The 23701-nt window shown below is 34.6% G+C and overlaps 1 protein-coding gene across 1 annotated transcript; it reads right to left on the bottom strand.

Annotated features, from left to right (window-relative positions):
* Positions 1-11656: 11656 nt before the first annotated feature.
* Positions 11657-16029, bottom strand: LOC139314228 (interleukin-20-like). The gene is made up of 5 exons (XM_070939798.1): positions 15874-16029; positions 14085-14147; positions 13086-13238; positions 12733-12807; positions 11657-11731 (listed from the first exon to the last, which is right to left on the bottom strand). The coding sequence occupies exons 1-5, from the start codon at positions 16027-16029 to the stop codon at positions 11657-11659; spliced, it is 522 nt and encodes a 173-aa protein (XP_070795899.1).
* Positions 16030-23701: the final 7672 nt, after the last annotated feature.

Here is a 23701-nt window from a genome sequence, read left to right as displayed (position 1 = left end):
ATATGAATTGCTTCTCCTACGACAACCAATTCCCTTTCCTTCTATTTATTCCCAAACCAGGGAGGGGCCATTCAGCGTCCATGTGTGCTTTGCTTCCCGAGTCAATTCCTTGTCCTCTATTGCTCACCTCTTCTAACTGCTCTGTGCATATGTGCATCTGGAATGTGTTTTTCCTCCTCACTAATATCAGCCTCCAAAGACAGCTACCTCTCAGGTGGCTGCGAAATGTCAAATGTCTGATGCAGTGCATGCATCAGAGCCTTCCGCAGACTCCAGCACTAGCCCAAGTTCCTCCCAAACCTCCTCATCGTCCGAGTCTGGCGGGCAACAACCAATTCCCTGCTACAGCAAAAATCCCCCATATACCAGGGGTGTTAAACTGGTGGCCCACGGGCCAGATGCATCATACACAGGCCATGCCCACCTCAACTCCACAAAGGCATAAAATGTGATATGTCATGTGACATCACATGACACAATCGATTTTGACACCCGTGCCATATATCATTGACTAATTCTTATTTTTCAGGGCCCTTTGTGGTAAATTGATAATCACTTTGTTGTTGGCATTGGGGCCAACTTTCATGGAATTGCAAAGGAAAATAATCTTTTACTTGTTGACCATTTACAATAAAATTTGTTTCCACAAAGTCCCAAATCTTAATTCAAATATTAATATCAAGGATTTGGCTGTAGTTAGGAAGTGACACATAAAAACACAAGCCAGAAGTAACATGGATATTCATATTAACCAGGGGTGGATTCTACTTACCTTTACTACTGGTTCGCAATAGGATTGCGCACGTGCGTTTGCTTTGCGCGTGCACGTGTCTTGCTTCTGCGCATGCGCAGATCACTTCTGATGATGTCAGGATCAGTGGGCGGAGCCTCCCGCCAGTTTTACTACCAGTTCTATAGAACTGGTCCAAACCAGGGGCAATCCACCACTGATATTAACCCAATTGGGTGAAAGGTTATTTTTTGCTTATTCACTATTATTAGATTTCAGGATGTTTCTTTAACATTAATTAACATTCTGTCTCAAACTTTGAATATGTTCATGGCTCTTTTTGGATTATTAATAATGAACTTGTATGACTAGGTTCACACATGCTAAAAGCATAATATGATTTCTTGGTTTAAGTTAATACATTTTGTGAAACCAACCTCTCAGTTTCCAGACTTTACCTTCTGCTGCTATTTGAATCCAAGCAATCATAGTTTGTGTAACAAACCATGGTTAAACAATGATTTGTAACAATGTGTGAATCCAATCCATGTGATATTTTTGTTAAAATTCACCTGTAGGTATATTAGATTTGGGGTGCAAAAACCTGAGAACCAGCAAAGAGCAACAAAGACATTCAAAAAACATTTTGCTGCCACAATATGTTCTACCCTGTAGTTCTAAATTATTTTCAGGAAAAAAATATACATATTAAATACATTATTATACACTTCCATCAGGGATTGGTTCTAAAAAATTTTACTACTGGTTCTGTGGGTGTTGTTTATTTTGTGGGCGTGACTTGAAGGTCATGTGACAGTGGGCATGGCTTGATGGTCATGTGGCATGGCCAACTCAATGTCACTCACGTTAAGGGGTGCCTCGCCTGGCCCCTCTCCTCCCAGCTATTCCTTGTCACACCCAGCCCCAGTATCTATAGTTCTGTAAAAACATTGTTCACCTTTTTTCAACTTTATTATCTACATACTATAGATGCACTTTCATGGACCACTGAAAGGAGGAAATGGCTCACATGCTTTGCCCAAGAGTGTGATAGGCAACAGGCTTTTAAGGGGCTGCCAGAAAGAAGGGTTGGCAATGTATTTTCCAAGAAGCAATGGATGGAAACTGAACAAAGAAACAAGCAACCTAAAACTAAGGAGAAACTTCCTGACAGTGTGAACCAATATAGGTGCAGAAATATTTCAGTCATAATTTCACATATAAAATAGCCATTCGTGTAATACAACCTGCATATTGTTCAAAACAGTCCTTAGTATTATAGCTGAAGTTTGACAGCTAGCCTAAAAGTCAAAGATTACAAGAGTGTTTCTTTCTCTGTATGTATACAAAACATCACATACCAGGAATAGCATATTAAGATGGACTTATGCAGTGGTGAGTTTCAAAATTTTTTACTACTGGTTCTGTGGGTGTGGCTTGGTGAGCGTGGAGTGGTGGGCATGACAGGGGAAGGATACTGCAAAATCCCCATTCCCTTCCCACCCCACTAATCTGCTCTGGGAAGGAATCAAACTCCCCCCTCTTCATTTCCCCAAATAAAATATTACTCATAAGAAAAGGCTCCCAGAAAAGCAAGGAAAAATCAAGCTGCTAACAAGGAACCTGCCTGATACTTATTCCACATTCCTGCCAGCTGCATAAAGGAAACTTTGTAAGAAGAAAACAGCTACCGGTGCTTAGAGGTAATAGAAAGTAGAAGCCAGAAGTTCGGCTCCATTTACATGCAGGCAGAAAACTCATTCAAGACAGGATATTTCACAATGGAAATCGCCCAAACCTTTTTAGAAACACAAAGCCCATGTTGCACAAACCCCAAAACTTCAAAAACATAGAACCATATAAGAATCCCTCCTCTTACCCAGTTTGTTGTTCAGTTGACCCAGAAATGAACTGCTGAATGTCACTTCGCTTCTGCAAGCAAAATCCTCCTTCCAGCAGCTGCTTCTTGGCTTGTCAATTTAAAGCAAAGGCATCTTTTTTTCCCCCTTCTTCTTCTTTGCCAAATGATCTCCTGGCTGAGACATGAGTCCTGATTTTTTCCTCCTAGCCGATCAGTTGGGAGGCTTCTTGGCTTCTCAATTTAAAGCGATGGTGTCTTGGTTTTTTTTCTCTTCTTTGTTAAGTGAGCCCTGATTTTTTCCTTCTAGCTGATCAACTGGGTGTCGGGAGGCAGCGAATAGATTGGGGGGGGTGGGCAGGCAGAGGTAGTATTTACTGGTTCTCCGAACTACTCAAAATTTCCACTACCGGTTCGCAAGAACCGGGGAGAACCAGTAGCAACCCACCACTGACTTCTATATGACGTCTGTATATTGTGTGGATCTTATTGTTATGTATGTGCAACATGCCATACAAGTGATTTTTTTTCTTTTTACCCACCTCTACTTCTGTGCGAGATATAATAGACACAAAGTTTTTTATTTTAGTCTTAGTAAGTATATTGTACGATACATTATGTACAATAGAGTCTCCTTTGGCGAAATGGGAGACATACAGATTTGATAAATAAATAAATAAATAATTCTATAACATATAATGTTATTGACAAGCCGAATAGACCCTCTTTTGTACATGTATTACAAGTACAAGAAAAAAAATTCCTAGAAAATAAAAGAAATGGGAATGACAGCCATATTTTAAAGGTAGCTTCAACAACAAAAAATAATTAAAAAATAAAATAAAATAAAATAAATCTGCATTTTGGAATATTTTTTACCAGTTTAAAATCTGTTGTCATTGCAAAAATAAATTAGTGTTTAAATTAGATTATTGTGCAATAATGACTGTAATCATTATAACTAGTATCACTCAAATTTTATACCGGATTTTTATACAAGATTTTAAAAATTGTCTCAGTTATGAAGTTTATTAAATTTATCAAATTATATTAAAACTATCATCTTTAAATGGAAGAGACCCAAACCATGGATGTGGTACAAATATGTGATTATAATTCCAAAACATATTATTATCAAATGGTACGGAATTCCTCACTCTTGTTAATGATAATGCCGAAGCACATATTGTCCCATATGCAATTTAGCAATTTACTTACTTATTTATTTTATTTATTTATTTATGAGAATTTGCCACAGCCAAAATAGAATCATTAAAGAAAGAATGCAAAAAGAGGAACAATATGAAATGTAAATGTCATTTTTTTAAAAAATATATTTTAAATAGTTAAATAAAATTGTTCAATTGTGCTACAATGAGTTTTTCGCAGTGAATTAGCCAACGGTGAGTTGCCCATGGCAAGCTGGCCATGGCAAGTTCACCATGGTGAATTGGCAACGGTGAGTTGGCTGCAACAAGTTGGCCTTGGCAAGTTGTCCTATTCCATCCCATCTTGTCTAGAGACAACTTTCATACCCAGTAGCATCTCTGCAATGTTTTCTGTTTCCCCAGAATTCGATTAAGTCAAGCCAATCAAGCTAGTGTCAGTTTTTAACACCACTCTCATAAATGGCTTATCAAATTAAAAAAAGATTACTATTTTTTGAAATCCAGGAACAGCAACAATCTCACTACACAAATCCATTTGAAAATGTCTAGAATGTCCAGAAACAATAAATGTACTCGAATATCTTTCCATTTTTAATAAATGTTAAATATAGTGGCAAGCCTTTCCAAATTTGATAACTATATCCATTCAAAATCAGCTGCTTTGAAAAAGGTTTAATTTCTATTGAAAAATGAAAAACAATAGAGAGCTGTGTTAGCTAGAGAACTACAGGAAATGACAGCAGAAATTTCTAGACATCCCCATCTCCCCTCCCATTCCTATAGTATCCAGGTTAGTAGTGTGATAGTGATAGCCTGAGAGCCTCCAATTGCAACACTGAGTAGTGGGAGAAGTGGTGGGCTGCTGCCAGTTGGGACCAGCCATAACGTATGCCTTGATTTCCTTTCCTGATGTCATCCCCCCCCCCACAACCTCATATCCAGGTAGTGATGTTTAGAAGGAGAAGCAGGAAATACGTCCTAAAGGAAGCTTGTTTAGTGAGAAGCACTGATTTTTCCCGGTATGAGTTTATACTACCAGATGATTCTTCCGTTTTGAATTAGACATCTTTCTAGCAGGGGCATGTCATTCCAAAAATAATGATGCAAACCAAAGAAATATTTTGCCTGCTGGCATGTTAGGTAATCTTTTCTAGCAACCCAAGATATTAACAGAGATGGAGAAGGAAAGAGATATGGGCTTTTTACATTTTCCTTCCTTCACATGTCTCGTTATACTAGGAATAGGTTTGACCTTATTTGCATCTCCATTGTGGTATCATTTTGTCTTAATCAAGAGGGTTTTTTGACAACGGCACTGGCAAAAAGGCAAACAAGTTTGTCATGACATAACTGGAGCTCCTGTTTAATACATAATCATAACCGAAATGTGAATGTTTTATAAAAGTTTAAACTTGATATGAACTACAAATGATGTCTGGCTAAAGTAAGCCTTCATATATTTCTTAATTCATTGAATATGAGGTTTATTCCTAAATTACTGCCAGAAAAATCTGAGCTTTTCTCTTTTTTCCCCCCTAATCAAGTATCTGAGCAATATAAACCATTTTTAAAATAATCCATAAAAGCATTTCTACAGAGAAGATACATTTCTGGGTCCTGATGGATGACATTGTTTAACTGAAGGAATTTGGGGCATGCCAACTCTGCAAGATCAAATTGGCAGGTAAATACTTACCTCACCTAACTAGGCCCTTTGCCATGTAAGGTTTTATAAGTACAGTAATCACCAACACATTGAATCGCACCCAGAATCAAACTGGCAACCTGTGCAGCTTGTGAAGCAAAACTATTACCTGGGCATACTGAAGTAGGGCCATCATTGCTTACACTGCTGCGTACTGGAACAGTTAAAGTTTCTGAATTGTCTTTAAGGGCATTTCGCTGTACAGTGTGTTGCAGTAGTCAAGCTGCAATGTGACCAGGATACAAATGTTTGTCTGAACCCCCAATCTAAGAAAGGGCATAAGTGGCATCTTAGATGAAATAGTACAAAGGCCTTCCTAGTTACATTTGCCACCTTCTCTTCAAGCAGGAGCTATGAATCCAAGAAGTCACCCAGATTGTGCATGGCTTTTGAAAGGTTGTCCTAACATTCCTTTGAGAAGGCTTCTGGTGATTACGCTTAGAATTAGGCTTCAAATCCCCTCTTGTCTCTTCATTCTGAAACTAGAGCCACAGCTTATTATAGGGGTGAAATTGAGAATATCCAACCTTCCTATGCAAGTTTCTCTTCCTTGTTTCTTCTCTGACATCATTAGTTTCTGCCTCCTACATCTTTAATCCCTGCCTCTATCATTCTGAATTAGCCCCCTCTTATTTTGTTGCCTAATTTGGCTGAATTTACAAATATAAGTAGTTTAGATTTGGTTAATATTTGGATGAGAGACTAACAGAAAATACCAAGCTGTTAAAAGTAAAGCAATTTATAATTGCGCTTTACAATTACTTTAAACTTTAAAAATTGCTTGCTGGCTTTTATAACTTACATGTTTAATACTCTAAAACTCCTTCCAATACAACTAAAAGTGAAAAAAGCATATGCCTTCATTATACTGATAATTTATTTAATAAATTTATATGGCTGCTCATATCACATGAAGTACAACCATTAAAATAAAACAATAAAAATAAATTAATATTAAAAAGACAGCCATCTGGTACATAACAGGATAAGTTAAAGGTAATACTAGAGCTATATAATATATCATAATCCCCTGGGATTTGCAAAACATAAATCTACAACGTATCAGGCATAAGAAATCAGGAGTTGGAATAGAGTTCAAAAATACTACAAGAATCTGATCTACTAAAGGTCAAGACAAATTGGTGCTAGATAAATCAACGGAATTCAGGGGGGCTGGATGTGGGAGCGTAGCTACTCCAAACTGATGACATATTTGACCCTGCTCTTGACTCAGCCTGATCGTCTCCTACATAATACTTGGATACCACTAAAACGTTAACTTCCCAAATCCCCACAAAACAGCTCTATTTGAATAGCTTGACAAAAGGTTGCTAATCTAAGCTCTGGATAGAAGTTATTCTATAAGGATAGGACCATCACAAAGAAAACCACCTATGGGCTCCCACCAATCTCATATCTGGGAGACATCAGCATCTCCAGGTTTACACATTGGGCAGATACATTGGGTGGATTGGTGCTACTTCCTTAAGTATTTAACAGCCATGCCATGTTCAGCTTTAACTACTAAAATCAGTACTAGAAATGTACAAGGTAGCACCTATAATATAAGTGCTTCATACAGATATCTGTAATGAGTGTCACTTATTAATACACAATTGGTGCATTCTGCAGCAATTGTGAATTATGAATACTGCACCAATACTGCATATTGGAGTAGTCTCTCCTGGTGTTAAGAAGGATCTGGATTCTATTAATTACAGAATTAGACTGAATATTGCACTTTAAAAAGCTCTACCTGCACAAAGCATTCAGCCTTGATAAAATTTGCAAAGTAATAAATCAATTACTAGAAACATGGAATGACTCTGCACAATTTTTTTAAGACCTGCATTCTGGTTATAAATTCCCACTAGCATAGGTGTTACCTAATCTAAGATTATTTTGGTTTATAGTAGTGCTATTTTGAACCATCCTACATCAAGACACACTCAAAGATATAGAAGTATGTTAAAATTGCTTCAGGCATTACAAGGAACATCATCTATAACATGACTCATGTATTTAATTGTCAGTACTCCTTAACCATATGCAGAAAGAAATACTTTTAAAAGACATGCCCAAAATCTCTCTGCACATTAAACCTGGGCCTTTGCCAGGTGATTTTTTTTCCCTTTGGCTATTTTAACAAAATACAATAGGCTAAAAGGATGAATTATGAAATCACAACAATCTAGTAATAAAACAGAAAATTAGTGGTTGCAGAAACAGAAAAGCAATGAAACACACTATTTCCCACTCCCAGCACAATAAAATAATTAAAACAGCAAAATGCAAAATTATATCAGTACTAGCCACAGGGAAAATGAAAAAGTCACTTTGGTAGAATCCATAATAACTTTTGCAGGAGTAATCGAAAAGGTCATGTTGGTCAAAGCAGCATTATTGAAGACTTGCCACATCAACACTCATGAAAAAGGGACTATGAGAGATTGCAAGAAAACTGGGGAATCCTATGACATTGTAATTAGCACCCACATTCAGAGAATGTTTAAAAATGTTTTCTAATCAAACTGGAAACATGTAGTGAAATGGATGCCCCAAAGTTGAGTCCTTTACTCTTCAAAGTTTAATTATTTAGTTGAAGATGTGGATTGATTCCTTATCAAACATACAGATAACAAAAATTGGGGCAGATAACTAATACTCAGGAAGACAGATATTACTTCATGATGGGTTATTGAATGATTTAAATTTAACAAAAACAGATTCAAAGTACTTCATTTAGGGAACAAAAGTAATTGCATAAGTATAGAACAGACAACTACATAATATCCAGATCTTGGGGAAAAGATCTTGGAATAGTTGTTAATTGTGCTCAGTGTGAATCAGCAGTGCTGCTGCCAAAAAGGCCAATATAGTTTTAGACTGCACCCACTAAACATCTATCTCTCTATCATCCCTCTATCTCTATCTCTATCTCTATCTCTATCTCTATCTCTATCTCTATCTCTATCTCTATCTCTATCTATCTCTATTTATATCTATCTTTCTTTAACTATTTTTCTTTATCCCTTCTCTCTCTCTCTCTCTTGTCTCTATCTCTATCATCTAGCTATCATCTAGCTATCACTCTATCATCTAGCTATCTAGCTATCTAGCTAGCTCTATCTCTATCATCTAAATATTAGTATGCTATCCACTTTGAAAAATTCTTGGCAAGTCATAATAGCAAAACTTGAACTTTTACAAATATCATTAATTAAACAATAATAAAAATAGAATAAATTGCCAATCAACATTAAACATAACCACCAAACATTGTCTAACATTCCTGTAGTCCTATACTGTGAAAGCCCATCCAACAACAGTGGGATTTCAAACAGAAACAATGACCGAGTTAGCATGACTTCAGTGAAAACATATTCCAAAGTGCTGGAAAGAGCCATAAGAAAAAAGGCAACTTCCTTTTTCTCATTCCCTAGAAGAGGGAATCACAGCATATTTTCCTGAATCAATCTTACATACTGATAGATATTAATTGGAGGAGTTGGTCCCATAGAAATAAAGGACCTGATAAAGGGAGTTACAAATAATGAACATTATTTTTGATTAGATATATTCTTCTGAATCAGATCTGGTCTGCATACTGTTGGCTAATGTATTTTGGACTAGATGGAGTTTCTGAATAGTTTTCAAAAACAATCTGAAGTAAGAAACCTGAGCATCACAATAATTTATTTTTCCATTGATACATTGTGGATACAATGTTCACATCTAGAATTCAGAAATTTTGTATCAGATACAAAAAATGACAGTGAGGATTACCATGGGACTAGAACTAAACCCAGCCCCCTCCCCCCCAAAAAAGATAGAAGGAGGTGGGTATATTTAGCCTTGAGAAAAACTAAATGAGAATATGGTACAGTATAGTAGCCCTCTTCAAGTTCCTGAATAGGAATAAAAGATACGTACAGCATAAAAGATCTGAATTCTCTAATTCCAGACTGCAAGATGCACAATTACGAATGTAGATTAGCCAAAGGTAGATTACAATTAAATGTTGGAAAAAACTTCCAGATAGTAGAAGAGCAGTTGAAAAGTAGTACTAGACAAAACTAGAGATGTTTTATTTTCATTAGTTGTGCTCAAAATAGCTCTCTTTTAGGAACTCTGCATTTTTTTTTCTTCCTCCTGCACTAAGTAGTGGGTTGGGTTCAGCAACCTAAATGTCCCATTCATTTCTATCATCAACAACTCTAAAACAAAAGTGAGATGAATTTAAATTAAGTTTAAATGATGTCAGGTCTCATGAATTTTACTTCCTGGAGACATTTGCTTAAGCACGTTATTCCATTTCTGATATCACTATCTATGATTCTTGTTGTTGTGTATATCAGATAAGGACAAGAGAAATTAAAAAGGACACACTATAGCACAGCCACCTTAGGGAGGCACAGCTCAATGCTGATGTGAAGTATTTTGCTACCTACTGCAAGTCAATGCTGCTTTGAGGTATTTTGTAATGGCAATATACATATATGCATGGTAAAGCAATCTCTTTTCTTGTTTTTCTGACAGCAATTCCTTTTTTTTCTTGTTATATTTGCTAATGAAGTAAAGTCTTAAGATCAGAATCTCAACCCACTGAACTTTATATCAATTCCATCATCTACCTCTTTAAATTTTCCTTATCAATTCTGCCATTCAGTTTCTATCCCAAAGTGAATTTTACCTGACATATTTCGTCTGTGCTAATGATATTTTATCACTCACTTGGGTACATCATAAATAGAGCTTGCAATCTTTAGCAACATTTTGTAGGAAAGAAAAATTGGCTATCAATAATTCCAAAATAACAGGTATTTTATTTTACATGCTAGCTGATTTCACAATTGGCATGTAAGCAGTATCTATATTAAATAAGTAAACAAGTAACATACTTTAAATATACGTGTTTTCTTCCATCGTCTACAGTACAGCTTAGAAGACATAGAACTATAATAGGCCAAGCACCAAATGTATCATATGTTTTTTACATTTGGAATCTGGCCCTCCTTCTACAGAAATTCCGTTTAAGGTACCATCTAAAATTAATCCTACAGAAGGATTTTTGGCCCCCTTGGTCCTAGCTGAAAAGTTTGTTCTTTCTTGGAAGAAAGATGTAATTTCACATTTAATTTACTGTGGTCCCTCATCCCAGTTTTGATATTGTTTGGGTTTAACAGGTCTGTTTCCATTCCATTCCCAATTTAGTCTACACATCAAAAATAAGATTTAGGATTTCATCATAAATTCTTTACACAGTTTTAGACTACTGTATATTTATTGCAAGTTATTATGTTTGACTGATCAAAATATTATTATATTAATTATTGTTGTATTTCTCTCCTTATCTTTTTTGTGATAAAAAGCTAAGCAGAAAAAAAATTATCTGTTAAATAAAATGTGTATGTGTCTGAGACAGAGCAAGATCTCTAAAATTTTGTAAAAATATTCCATTTTTATTAAGGTAAAATAAAAACATTGACATTATATAAAATAAGGCATTCAGAGTTCAACATACATGTAGTTGTTTGGACTAAAATGTCTTTTAAATTAAAATAATTTTAAAAGCTTACAAAATCTTAATACTGGATCTTGTTAACAATAAATACAATACAGTTTAAAAATATTACAATGAATTAAATATATTTAAATACATTAAATAACACAATAATATATAATTATTTATAAATAGCATTACATTTTTCAAATGTATTTTTATTTTGTGGTCAACTAATAAATAGATCAAAATAGATCAAAATGGTCTCATTTTGAAAGATTAACGCTTTATGAAATTTTAAAGTTACTGAATTTCAAGCAATAAAGCAAGTACAAAATTGTTCAGAATTGCAGAAACCTCTGAAATATCCAATTATTGCTTTCAGCAAACAGCTGAGCTCATGACTCATGCTCTCTCTGGACATGTCAAAAACAAATGCATTTCCAAGAGTCCCTGAATAGGAAATACTATATAGCCAAGTATCGGGTTCTTGTTTACCATAAATCTGACAAACTAACCTTGACCTTCTAGCCTAAGTGCTTCTTCAGCAAAGGATTTGGACATCTTTATTATAAAATAATGCAAAATAAATAAATATAAATAAATATAAATATTTTAAATTATTGAAATGAAATATTTTTCTATAATGAAAGTTTGAAGACTCTCTCTTTCTCTTTCTCTGTGGTCAGGTTTAGAAGCGTTCCATCCAGGCAAAGAGAAGGTCCATTTCCCCCAGAGCTTTGGTTGTTGCTGCATTCTTATCAAGCTGCAGGGAGGAAATGTTCAAATGAGGATTAATGATGCAGCAAGAAACTTACTTTTGCTTAGTGTACATACAAACAAAAGAAGGACAAGGGTTGCCGGGACTTAATGTTTTTTTTCTCATTTCTTTTTTTAACATTCATAAATTCAGTGGGACTGTAAAAAATTAAAAAGTACTCAATCACTTATGAGGTAATTTGTTTAAACCAGTCATTTCTATTCATTACACAACCACAATTGAAATCAGAAATGCAGTTGTAAGTCATTGAAATTGTAAGTTGAGGCTGGACTCATTTTTCCTACATTTTTTCACAGTGATTGTTAAGCAAATCACCATGGTCATAAGCTAACTCATTATTCCAAATGAACATTTTTTGGGGGGTCTAAAACCAGCAAAAGATGTCACAAATCATGGTCATGTCAACATGGAACATTGGAATCAGTAATAAATGAAAGTTGGTTGCCAAGCACCCTAAATGGTCCTGTGACCTTGGGAGGAAGGGGAGGCGACATTTGCGAGAGCCAGAAGCACTTTACAGGCTGTAAGGCATCCATTCATATCTCTAAACAGTAGTTTTTTAAAAAAAACTAGACATAAGTCAAGGACTACCTATACACACACATACACACAGATCTAATATTCTTTTTCATGTTGTTATTTTTTATTTGGATGGAGTCTATCTTTTGTTCTGTTTAGTATTTTTGGCGGGGGGTAGTTTATTAGTTGATTTTGGGAAGGACATTTTATGGTTTCTGTTGTTTAAATATCAAAGCCGGAATTCCTTGCTGATTTACTATAAATCATCTAGATTCTTTTCTTTTGTACAACCATCTGCAATCCAGATGAATCAGAGATCCATCTGAAAGAGCTCAAATTCTGAGTAAGCAGAATTGAATGCACATAGAACAGTGAGCTGAAATTCCTTAATCTTGCTATCCATGTCTTTTTCTAAAATAGTAACAGGATCTTTAAGGAAAGGAAAAACCAACCCCCACTCCCTTTACCTTGGCATATTCCTCCAGTAATAACTTGTATCTCTTATGTGATTCTTGCCCACAGGAACATTTGTTTTGATCATGCTGGTTTTAGAAAAATATAAAGAGAAAAGAAACAACGATTAGCGAAAACTATATGTACAGTATGTAAATGTATGTATGTGTATGTATGTATGTATGTATGTGTATGTATGTATGTCTATGTCTATGTCTGTGTCTGTTCTGTGTATGTCTGTGTCTGTGTCTGTGTATATGTATGTGTATGTGTATATGTATTTGTATAACGATTAAATATGTATTTGTATAAATCTTTTGCATGGCTCTCAATAGCACAGAAAACCAGAGTTGTATGTCATACTTACACATTGTTTCAGCGTTGTCTTAATGCTGAGGAAAGCATTAGCTAAAATGCTGCTTTTCCTTCTAAGTGTGTTACTTGTTGCATTGTAGTTCTTGAATATATTTTCAACATAAAACCTCAGCAGATGGCGGAGTAAGCAGCAAGTCTCTGAAGTCTAAAGCAAGAATAAAAGCAATTAGAGTTCCATTAGAGCCATATAACTTTTTCCCCTAAGGGTAAGTTCACAACAAAATTTAGGCCCTTTGCTGATCCAAACTCCCATGGTAATGTACAGCACTAACCACTGGTGCCTTTTTGCTAAGCTGTATCCATTAACAAAGGTAGAATTCTTTATAAACCTTCAGTTTATTCAATTGTGTGAAGTCCAACAGTTTACATTATAACTTGCATAAGGGTATTGAGTTATGAATTGAGGCCACCAACCACTTTCATTAATCTACCTATATATCTATATCAACTATATTTGCTGTTTGGGAAGCCAGTATAGAATCTATGAATTAGTATAGATTCTATAGCAGCTATTGAGCTGACATTCTATGCAATAGAATATGTAAATTTATACCATTTTTTATTTTATCTTTTAATCTTTAATATGTCACATAAAAGGACAGTTTATACTATAACATAACAAGCTCTAGAGCTACTTATGGAGGAATGTTATTGCTAAACAGGAGTACCTATTCTTACTGATAATGCATACTAAAACTGAAGAAATGAAAGACATATCTGGACAAATGTCTATTGAATGTAGATGTATGAAATTATCTGAAATAAAAGGATAGCTAAATGAGACAAATGCCATTAGCCAGGCACCTTCTGTACTTGTACAAACTAAGTGACTGCTACTAGATTGTTTACCTATGGGGAAATATACATAAATTTCATATATAATATGAACTAAACTAAATCTCCTTCTGTACATAGCTTGCCTTGCCGTGTATTCTTGACTTTCATGAAAACAATCAAGAGCACTCTTGCATTCTAAAAAAGATATTCTTACCGAGACATTCAGTAGGATATTTTCCTTCAGCAATTTAAAATCTGTTCTCTTATCTTGGGATTGCTGCAATTGAAAGAATATAAATTAGATGAAGAAATTAAAAATTCATTTAGAAAGTAAATCAGTATGAATGGAAACAGAAGTATGAAATGCAAGCCTTTTTATTTTGGGGGGAAAATGAACCATAAATCCTCACATTGTTCCCTCTTAGTTTCTACTATGGTCAATTTTAAGATCTTTGCTTGACATGTGAGCTAAAATATTTGATACTTATAATGCTTTGGATTGACCTGGCATTTTTTATCTCCAGTCAGTAGGGTTCTCACTTTGAGATACCCTCAGTTCATGATTTATAGAGCCTTATTCTGTAGTTCTTTGTAATATGATAGAGATAGCAATAAAGGTGGAGAGGGAGGGGATAGTAAAGAAAATCAAGATAATTCATTAAAATTCATGCCAACTCATTTTAATGTTATAATAGAAGCTGATTGTTTTATTACAGAAGTTTTACTACCATAAAAAGTACTACATTTCAGGAGGCATTGAATAGTAGTAAAAAAATGACAACAAAAGAAGCATTTAATAGGTGATTGATTAGTAGCATTGATTTAAGCGATGATACCTCATACATTGTATAGGTACTTTATTTTATGTCTAGTTTATATCCTTGCAAGTATCCTTGCAAAGTATTCCATTCTTGAATTATAAGTAGTTTTTATCAGAAGACAATAAGGTAGCCTTTCCCAAAGTATGTCCTAAACATTGTAAATTCTGGAATTTCTAAACAAACATGGTCAATGGATTTTCTGATATGATATGATGAGAGGTGAACTCTAAAATGCCCAGGTTAATGAAGATTCTTATAGAGAAAGATCCAAAATCCTACTGTCTATGTTTCAGCCTCTTTAAGTATCCCACTTCTTTTCTGACCAATAATATTAGTCAATAAACTAGGTTGAGGGGAAAAATAAATCACTGAAGAAATAACTGAACTTGAAAAAGTGCTTAATTGGATTATTATAACAAACCGCTTGTTTCGTTAACTGTAGTAATCAAAAAAGTTAAAGTGAGGGTCACATAAGGTCAGGATAGCAATGTTCCTTAGCCTTTATTCGGTGCTTTGATGTAATAAAGGACTGGTAGAAAGTACATTGCAATTGAAAAGAAAATGACTCAAAGATGATTGGTTGAAAATATAGTCAAAACACCGTCTGCAGGTTCAAATTTATCAAAAAAGAAGACTTTCCTCTATTAGATATTATTTTCCTTGCTAATATCAGAGGCTGAATTTAGGAATTTAGTCAAGCAGGAACTTCTAAATGGTAGTGAGAGGCTGAGGGACACCAGAGATATTAGAGAGAAGATATGGGAATATAGGGTTTATTTGTGTATGAATGGATAGGTTTAGCTTTGTGATAGACAAAAATCAAAGAAAAGAAAACCATTGGCTGTTTATACATACTATGGATAGATATTATGCATGTGTAGTTGATGTATAAGAAAAGTAGAAAATGAATTAATGAATGATGAATTTGGAAAAGTGAAGAAGAATGTTCACATCCACCTCTTGGATTTACTTCTCCAGGAAACACTAATTCTAGTGCCAACTATATTCTACTTAAGCAATGTGGCCTTCAACTTCAACTTCAAAAAGTTTGAATATCCTTCACTTCAGTTAAACAATAGTGCTACTGTAGTTTTTTCCCATCATTTTTTTTTCATTGATTAGAATAACAAAAATACAACAGAAAATTACATCAACAAAATACTAAATTAGAATGATACTTACAACATCATCTTTAATTGCACCAAAATGGTCTCTTAATTCCCGGAAAGATACCCCATTCACTTCACATTGGCCAAAGCTGAGACTTCTGCCTTCTGGGGTCAGGGGCTCAACAAAAAGAAATGAAAGAAGAAGACAGACGAATGGCCTGATATCCATCCTTGTTTGACAATTGAAAATGATGCTGTAAAAAAGACACAAGTTGTTCAATGGGCTGCTAACCTGGAAGTATAATTTTTAACAACTCTAAACAACAACAAAATCTTAGAAGGAACTGTATAAAATATACCCAAAATGGTACTTTGAAAAATTAGGGATGTTCTCTACTGCGTTTACAGTGCATTCATATAAATTGATCCATTAAATTCAATGGAATTTGAAGGTAGATATATGTAGATAGAATTACAGTGTATTCTAAATAAAATTTATTTTCTATTTTTTTAACTTATGGAAATTCATAAATTTCCCCATTCTGTTAATTCAAGAGCAGTATTTAATGTCAGCATGCTTTGTTTGTACTTTAAAAATACTATACATTTATTTCTATACATCCTTGATCCCCCATCAGGTTAGGTTAGGATATCACTTCCACCTTGATACAGTGACTTGCATATTTTGTCTAGTTAATATGAATATAAATTTCTTCTTTTCTTGATTTATTCTTTTTGCTAAAAAAATACATTTAAATTACTATTTATTTGTCTCTCAAAACTCAGTCACTCCGTTTATGATTAATGATATCAGTAGTAAAAAATATAATTTCTGTATATTTTATAATAATTTAAGTCATTAATTCTAATACTTACCTTAGAGACCTATTTGTTCTGACTTGCAGTGATGTGTAGTTCTATCTATCTGTCTTAGTCCTTTATATATACTGTATATGAAAGGCTTTACAGGAAATTTTCTTTACCTGACTGTGGGTGGAGTTTAAAGCTCTATTCTCAATTTCTCTGTAGTGTTTCATTTGCATATTTCAAAAAGAGTTTCCCTAAACCAAAATCCAAAAAAATTCTAGAGTCATGAGTAAGTAGCAGATGACATCATAAGGTAAATTATGATGATGAAAGTGGTAGTGGTATTTTTTTCTTTTTTCTTTTGCTCTTTTGCTTTTCAAAATTTGGAAAAAATAGATCACACAGGAATGTGTATTAATGATTTTTAAAATATGTAATCTAAACATTATACATCAGACAATTCATGTGGGGAACAACTGATTCTCCTTTAAATAATTTGTCTTCTTATATTTAAAAAAATATTAAGAAGGTTATTGAGAATAAAAAGGAGGAACAGCTTCAATTTTAAAACATTTGTGTCTGCAAATAACAGTGGGAGCCATTATACATATTTGTCATCCGATAATACTACATATATCTACCCCATCTGATAACTAAATTTTTATTTAAAGATTATTTAAATTAATTAACATCTCATGTAATTAAAACTTTTTAAAATTGCATCTTTGTTTCAAAAAGATGCTAAAATATGGACCTGATGGACTATCAGAATATAGCAAAAATGTGAAGATAAAAAAATAATGGGAACATTTTAATATAAAGCCAATAGTAAAAATAGAAAATTAATTCCATCCTGAAATGTCAGAGGAAGTTTCTAGAATCCAAGTTATTAAATGAAATCGAACCAATTTGAATCATGTCTTTGGTGTATTTCTCATATGATTAATGGTATAATCATTTTTGGGGAAACAAAAAAGTGAAAGGCTTTTTATTGATAGACATAAGATTCAAATATTTCAGAAGCCAAGGAATTTTACTAATAGCACAGTATAACCGTTCCCCCTCTCCAGATAAATATTAAAACATACAACTAATTATAAGCAAATGGTTGAGAACTCTCTTAGAAAATATATTAGAAACTTTCAGGATATAAACATGTCTGATAGATCTGTCACATTATTAGACCCTTATAGATAATTTGAAAATAGATAATGTAGATATCTGTAAAAATCCATGTTAAAAAAAAGAAGAGCAATTCATAATAAAGAAAAAAATTATCTTAGTATATCTCTAAAAAGCTGCTGTACCCCAGAGCTTCCTTATGGAAAAACATATATGACATCATATACAAATGAAAGGATGCACATCCTTTCTGACGTGATTGACAGACTAGTTGCAAAACCCACAGAATCCTATTTGGTTTGCTTCCTGAAAACTATTCTATCTATTGATAGAACAACTAAACTTTTAAAAAGAATATATATATATATATATATATATATATATATATATATATATATATATATATATATATATATATATATATATATATATATATATCTCAGCAAAATATAAATTTGGTATAAAATGGTTTGTCGTGAATGTGACTGCTTGGATTGGAGCTGAAAGGCGAAAGGGAGCAGAATGCCCCCTCCCACATGTTGGAGTAGACCAGGTGTCTCGGTAAACATTTAACACACACACACACACACACACACACAGACATATATATACCTGGAACTCGCATCTTTAGGACAATTCTTAATATGTATATATTAAGAATTGTCCTAAAGATGCGAGTTCCAGGTATAGTTGTAGAAGAAGCGATAGACATCACGATCTCTGGAACTTTTAATTTTAATTTTAATTAAAAATTAAAAATTTTTTAAACTTTTAAACGTTCCGGAGATCATGAGGTTTTTGCGGGTGTTTATATGTAGGTCTTTGGTTATTCGGGTTTTCTCCCGCATAAAATTGGAAGTGTCTTGGCGACGTTTCGACAAAGTCTCACTCGTCATCTTCAGGCTGGTGTCTTCGGCTTCATGCTTGTGCCAGGAATGCGTGATCAGAGCTGCCGTCTCTCTATAAATACCAAAGAAATACTTATTTCTTTGGAATCCATTGGATGTTAGATTACCAACCTAATCCAAAATGAAACCCCCACTAAAATCCAAGACAGAGAACAAGAAAACGCCAAAGCCCTCCTCCCATACATAAAAGACACCACAGACAGAATCAGCACAATCCTCCACAAACACAACATCAAGACAGCATTCTGCACAAACCGAAAAATATCCACCATCCTAAGAAACCCCAAAGACAAAATTGAGTTAGAAAATCAAGTAGTATATGAAATCCCATGCACCGCCTGCCCCACCACATACATCGGACAAACCAACAGAAAAATAAGTGCACACATTGAAGAACACAAGAACTCAGTCAGAAAAGAGGAACCAACTTCTTCTCTGGTCCAACACCTTAAAGCCACAGGACATGAAATTGATTTTAAAAAGACCAGAGCTATCGCCAAAACTGAACACTTTAACAACAGAATAATCAGAGAAGCCATCAAGATAGAAAAACGCCCACACAGCATGAATAAACGAGATGATACCTCCAGCCTACCAGCCATTTGGAAACCCACCCTTATTGACAAACGAGTCCCTACTACTAAGAATGACACCAGACCCACACTCACGAAAACCACACAGGATGTCACCACCACAAATCCACGCAAAAAGCAAACTCAAACTCACACCGATGATGAGGCACGACCACAAACCAGAAGCCAGACCACAGCTGCATCATTAGCCACTTTAAAACCCTCCAATCCATACATGAAGCAAACTGACACCCACTATGAAGATGTGGCATGACCACGAACGCGAAGCCAAACAACAGCAATGCAACTCACCAGCTCAAATCCCCCTGCAACTCAGACTAACCCAAGCACAACCAAGCCCCCAACCAATCAGAACACACCTCCACCCAATCAGAACACAGCCAAGCTCCCACCCAATCAGTTCACACCCCCACTGGCAGTTAAAAGGAAGACACATTGCTCCTAGAAGCACGAAGCCGAAAACACCAGCCTGAAGATGACAAATGAGACTTCGTCGAAAAGTCGCCAAGACACTTCCATTTTTACGCGGGAGAAAACCCAAATAACCAAAGATAGATAAATAGATAGATAGATAGATAGATAGATAGATAGATAGATAGATAGATTCTTTTAGCCAGGTTTTTCCTACGTAACCAAGATTTTTCTGCAGCCCTAGCTCAGTGGAGTCACATCCACTCGATTCTGGGCTTTTCTCTTCTGGCAGCCAGCAGGCCCTATGCTGCCTGGTGAGAGACTGGCTGCCAGAAGGAAAAAAGCCCAGAATCGAGTGGATGTGACTCCACTGAGCTAGGGCTGCAGAAAAATCTTGGTTACGTAGGGAAAACCTGGCTAAAAGAAAAACACACATAAATCCTACAAAGAGTAAGAATATGTGTGTGTGTGTGTGTGTGTGTGTGTGTGTGTGTGTGTGTGTGTACAGTTAATATCTCGGGTTTCTTCCCGTGTAATTGTAAACATATCCTTAAAAGGGTAGTAGCGATGTTTCGACAAAATCACATTTGTCATCTTCTGGCTGAAGTTCTCAGTTTGGTTCTTATGGGCAAATTGTGTGATCGTAACTGACGTTTTTCTATGAAAAGAGGCAAAGGTGTATTCTGGTTGGTCTGATTTCTTACTAAATGTGATCCTTATCAGTGGAATGCAATTCTGCTTAGTTGATTTATGTTTCACGGATAGCTGGCATGGAGAGGGGTTCAGTTATTGGGTTTTATTTGGGTCATTTAGTGCTTATGGAAACTATATTTGTTTTTGTTTTTCCAGAATCAAAACTTGTTCCCTGCTGTTTTGAATATTTTATTTGCAGAATTCCTGTTATTTGCATGTTAAAATTTAACTATATGAAATGAAGAAAAATTAGTTTTTGACTCTGGCAGTTTAAAGCAGTTTTCTGGTAAATATCCATTTCCTAGACTTTCTTGACATGTGAAATTCAGAAATCTGTCCTGAACATCTTTTAGATGCCAGACCCTCCTATTGTTCCATTTAATTTAATAAGTTGGATTCTAGGGACTTCCTCTGACATTTCAGGATGATCTTGGTTTCAAACATAAGGAGATTTCCAATACCTTTTACCTATTACATCTATTAAAATTATTACAATACCACTTCCTTTTCTAAAGGAACGTTGTAAGATTGTGACATCAATTTACATCATGAAAATCAAATAAGGTGCTGTCATCTTACAATCTACTGAGTTTCTACCACTACTCCACTATGGGAACCCCATTAAAGGTAAAGACAACATTGATTTAAACAGAAACTAATTAATCTTATGTAGTCTGGAATCTGAATTAGCCTAGCATGTAATCCTCCGGTCTGGCTCAAATGTGCAACTCATGAGATGGCTAACCTTCGTAGTCCTGTTCTTTGTCCCAGTGCCAACATGTCCTTCTGCCTCGTAGCTGCAATTCTGTTGTGCTGAACCACAAGCTCCAGGGAAGCTCTGCGTCAATTTGAAAATAAGTAAATATTTCTGTGTAGTTGAGTGAAGAATCTGATCAGATTGAATCCTCATGTATGCAGAAGAGGATTTAAGGGGGATCTCATTTCTGACATACATTTTCATCCTGTTTCCTGATAGTATTTCTAAACAAAACATCATATACATCAAAAACAATTGATGGGCCTTTAAGGTGAGGAGAATATATCAGTGGTAGTAATAAGTCAAGGATGTTCTCCTTTTGGCTACTATATTCTTAAGGCTGCTATGAGGATTGAAGAAAATATGTGTAGATCTGAGAAATCTTTGGTGGTCTCTGGGAATGATTATGTTACCTAGTTTGGGTAATTAAATGTCTTCAAGGAAACAACCAATCTCAGAGAACACCAAAAACTCTTCATTTCAACCATTGATTACAAATATTCTTCTCGATGTACAAATCTGTCAAGTCATCATTTCCTTTTGATAGACTATCTGAAAATATTTACCATATGTTATGGAAGGATTTTTAACATTTATTTTGTTACTGTTTTATACTGGATTCTTTTAGAACTAAATTATCATTTGACTTTATGATTTGGACTGCTTTAAATTTTATTTTTTAAATGAAAAATGGAACACAAATTAGATAAAATATTTACAGTAGATTTATTTTTATAATACATCTCTGAATTTGGTGTACTTCAAAATTTGAAATTGAAATGTACTCATCTTGAAAAACCTTAGGTGCCAGTCAGCACTGGGTATTGGCATTCCAAACATCTGTGGAGAACAAAATTTGAATAGAAATAAACTATTCAAGGTAGAGAATAAATAAAAATATCAAAACATGGCCACTTTCAGCATTTTCTTAAAGTTTCCAGTGTAATTTTATAAGAGCACTTCAGTTGTTCTCTTATATAATAATTTATACATTTTTTTAAAAAATAACAAATGTCACCAATGAAGGCAAATATATGTGATGCAGGATAAAGTTGTAAGATCCAGTCTTGGTCAGTCACTGGGACCAGAGGCTTAGTTTTCCAAGCTTTCAGACTCATGCTGGAGCCATCCTCAGGGAACTTCTCTCTAGCATACTCTGCTAGACAGAAGTTCCCTGAGGATGGGCTCCAGTATGAATCCAAAGAAGACTAAACCTCTGGTATCAGTGTCCAACCTAGATTGGATCTTGCAATAACATATATTCTCATATCTTCATATTTTAACTTCTCTAGTTCATTTCAGGAAGAATTGTGGGTTTTTTAGGGTTTCTACAAAGAATTATTAAACCATGATACAAACTCATATAAATATGGACAATAAGATCAAGATTTTTAGCAAAAAGCACAATCTGATACTTATGTGTGGCCGCTTGTATCACATGATTTCATAACCAGCTTGTACTTGTAATTAATTTTAATATATTGCAAAGCCAGTAATGTTGAATTGCAGAATCACCAAATCATCAGGAACTATCAGGGTATAGCCTAAAGGTATCCGGAGATTTTATGGTTGGGTAGTATCAAGCATGGACAAGTTAAAAATATGATTAGTAAAGAATACACCAAAAAAGTTAAGAAATTGTTAAAGATACAGTAGGAACAACATAAAAGCTATCAATTTCTAGACCATACCTGTGATACAATACACTGCTGGAGTTATCAACTGGACACAAGTTCAACTTGACAGTTTGGACTGAAAACCAAAAAACCTGATCACTATTCACTATGCAAAATTAAGGGATTACTGGGTCATAAAAAGGGAGTGGTATTAATAGATTACACTAGCTTCACAGAAATGGAGGCAGAGGTTTACTTCAAGTGAAACAAATTGTTGACGAAGAAATGTTGCATTGGCTGATTATGTAAAAGACAGCAAGGGACAAGCCTTGATGTAATTAGAACTTACTAAATGTATAGGAAATAAAAAAGGAACAACAAAATAATGTAATAAAAACCCAAACAGAATGTTGGCAAGGAAAAGCATTATCTAATCAATTTCTACAAAAGATCAAGGGGAAAATGGATAAAGATAAAATGGCAATGTCTTACAACTGTAACATTAAAAAAAGAAATTGAAGACTTTAATTCTGGTTGTGGAAGAATAAGCTATTTGAACTAATGCACTCGTTCAAAATTAAAAAATCAATTATTCAAACTGCTAATTGTGCAAAGAAACAGAAGAAATAATAATAATAGAACATATACTTAGCTCATGCAAAAATATAGAACAAACTGATTATAAACAATGACATAAGTCACCAAAATGATTCATTAGAACATCTATAAAAATTATCACATGCCGGTAATGGAAAAGTGATGGAAACATAGAATTGAAAAAAACATTTTAAAATGAGCAAGTTAAAATATTGTGGAATTTCTGGAAACAGACTGATAACACACCTTCTATAACTGTGATTAAAGAGTAAAATGTGGACAATTCTTATGGACAACAAATTGAAGAAGATCACGAAGTATCAGGATTTGAAAATCTACATTGAAGGATTAATCATAAACGTGCCATGGTGGTCCCATTGGTTACTAGCGCACTGGG

This window comes from Pituophis catenifer, unplaced genomic scaffold, assembly GCF_029215685.1.
Source record: "Pituophis catenifer annectens isolate HBS135680 unplaced genomic scaffold, rPitCat1.0.hap2 SCAF_3, whole genome shotgun sequence".
NCBI lineage: Eukaryota > Metazoa > Chordata > Lepidosauria > Squamata > Colubridae > Pituophis > Pituophis catenifer.
The sequence above is the reverse complement of the archived record's forward strand: the minus strand, read 5'-3'. Positions and strand labels throughout refer to the sequence as shown.

Coding starts and splice junctions, on each gene's coding strand:
- LOC139314228 (XM_070939798.1), bottom strand. CDS start 16,029: ATGGATATCAGGCCATTCGTCTGTCTTCTTCTTTCATTTCTTTTTGTT. Junction 14,148..15,873: donor GTGCAATTAAAGATGATGTT/GTAAGTATCATT, acceptor TTTCAATTGCAG/CAATCCCAAGATAAGAGAAC. Junction 13,239..14,084: donor ATATCCTACTGAATGTCTCG/GTAAGAATATCT, acceptor TTCTTGCTTTAG/ACTTCAGAGACTTGCTGCTT.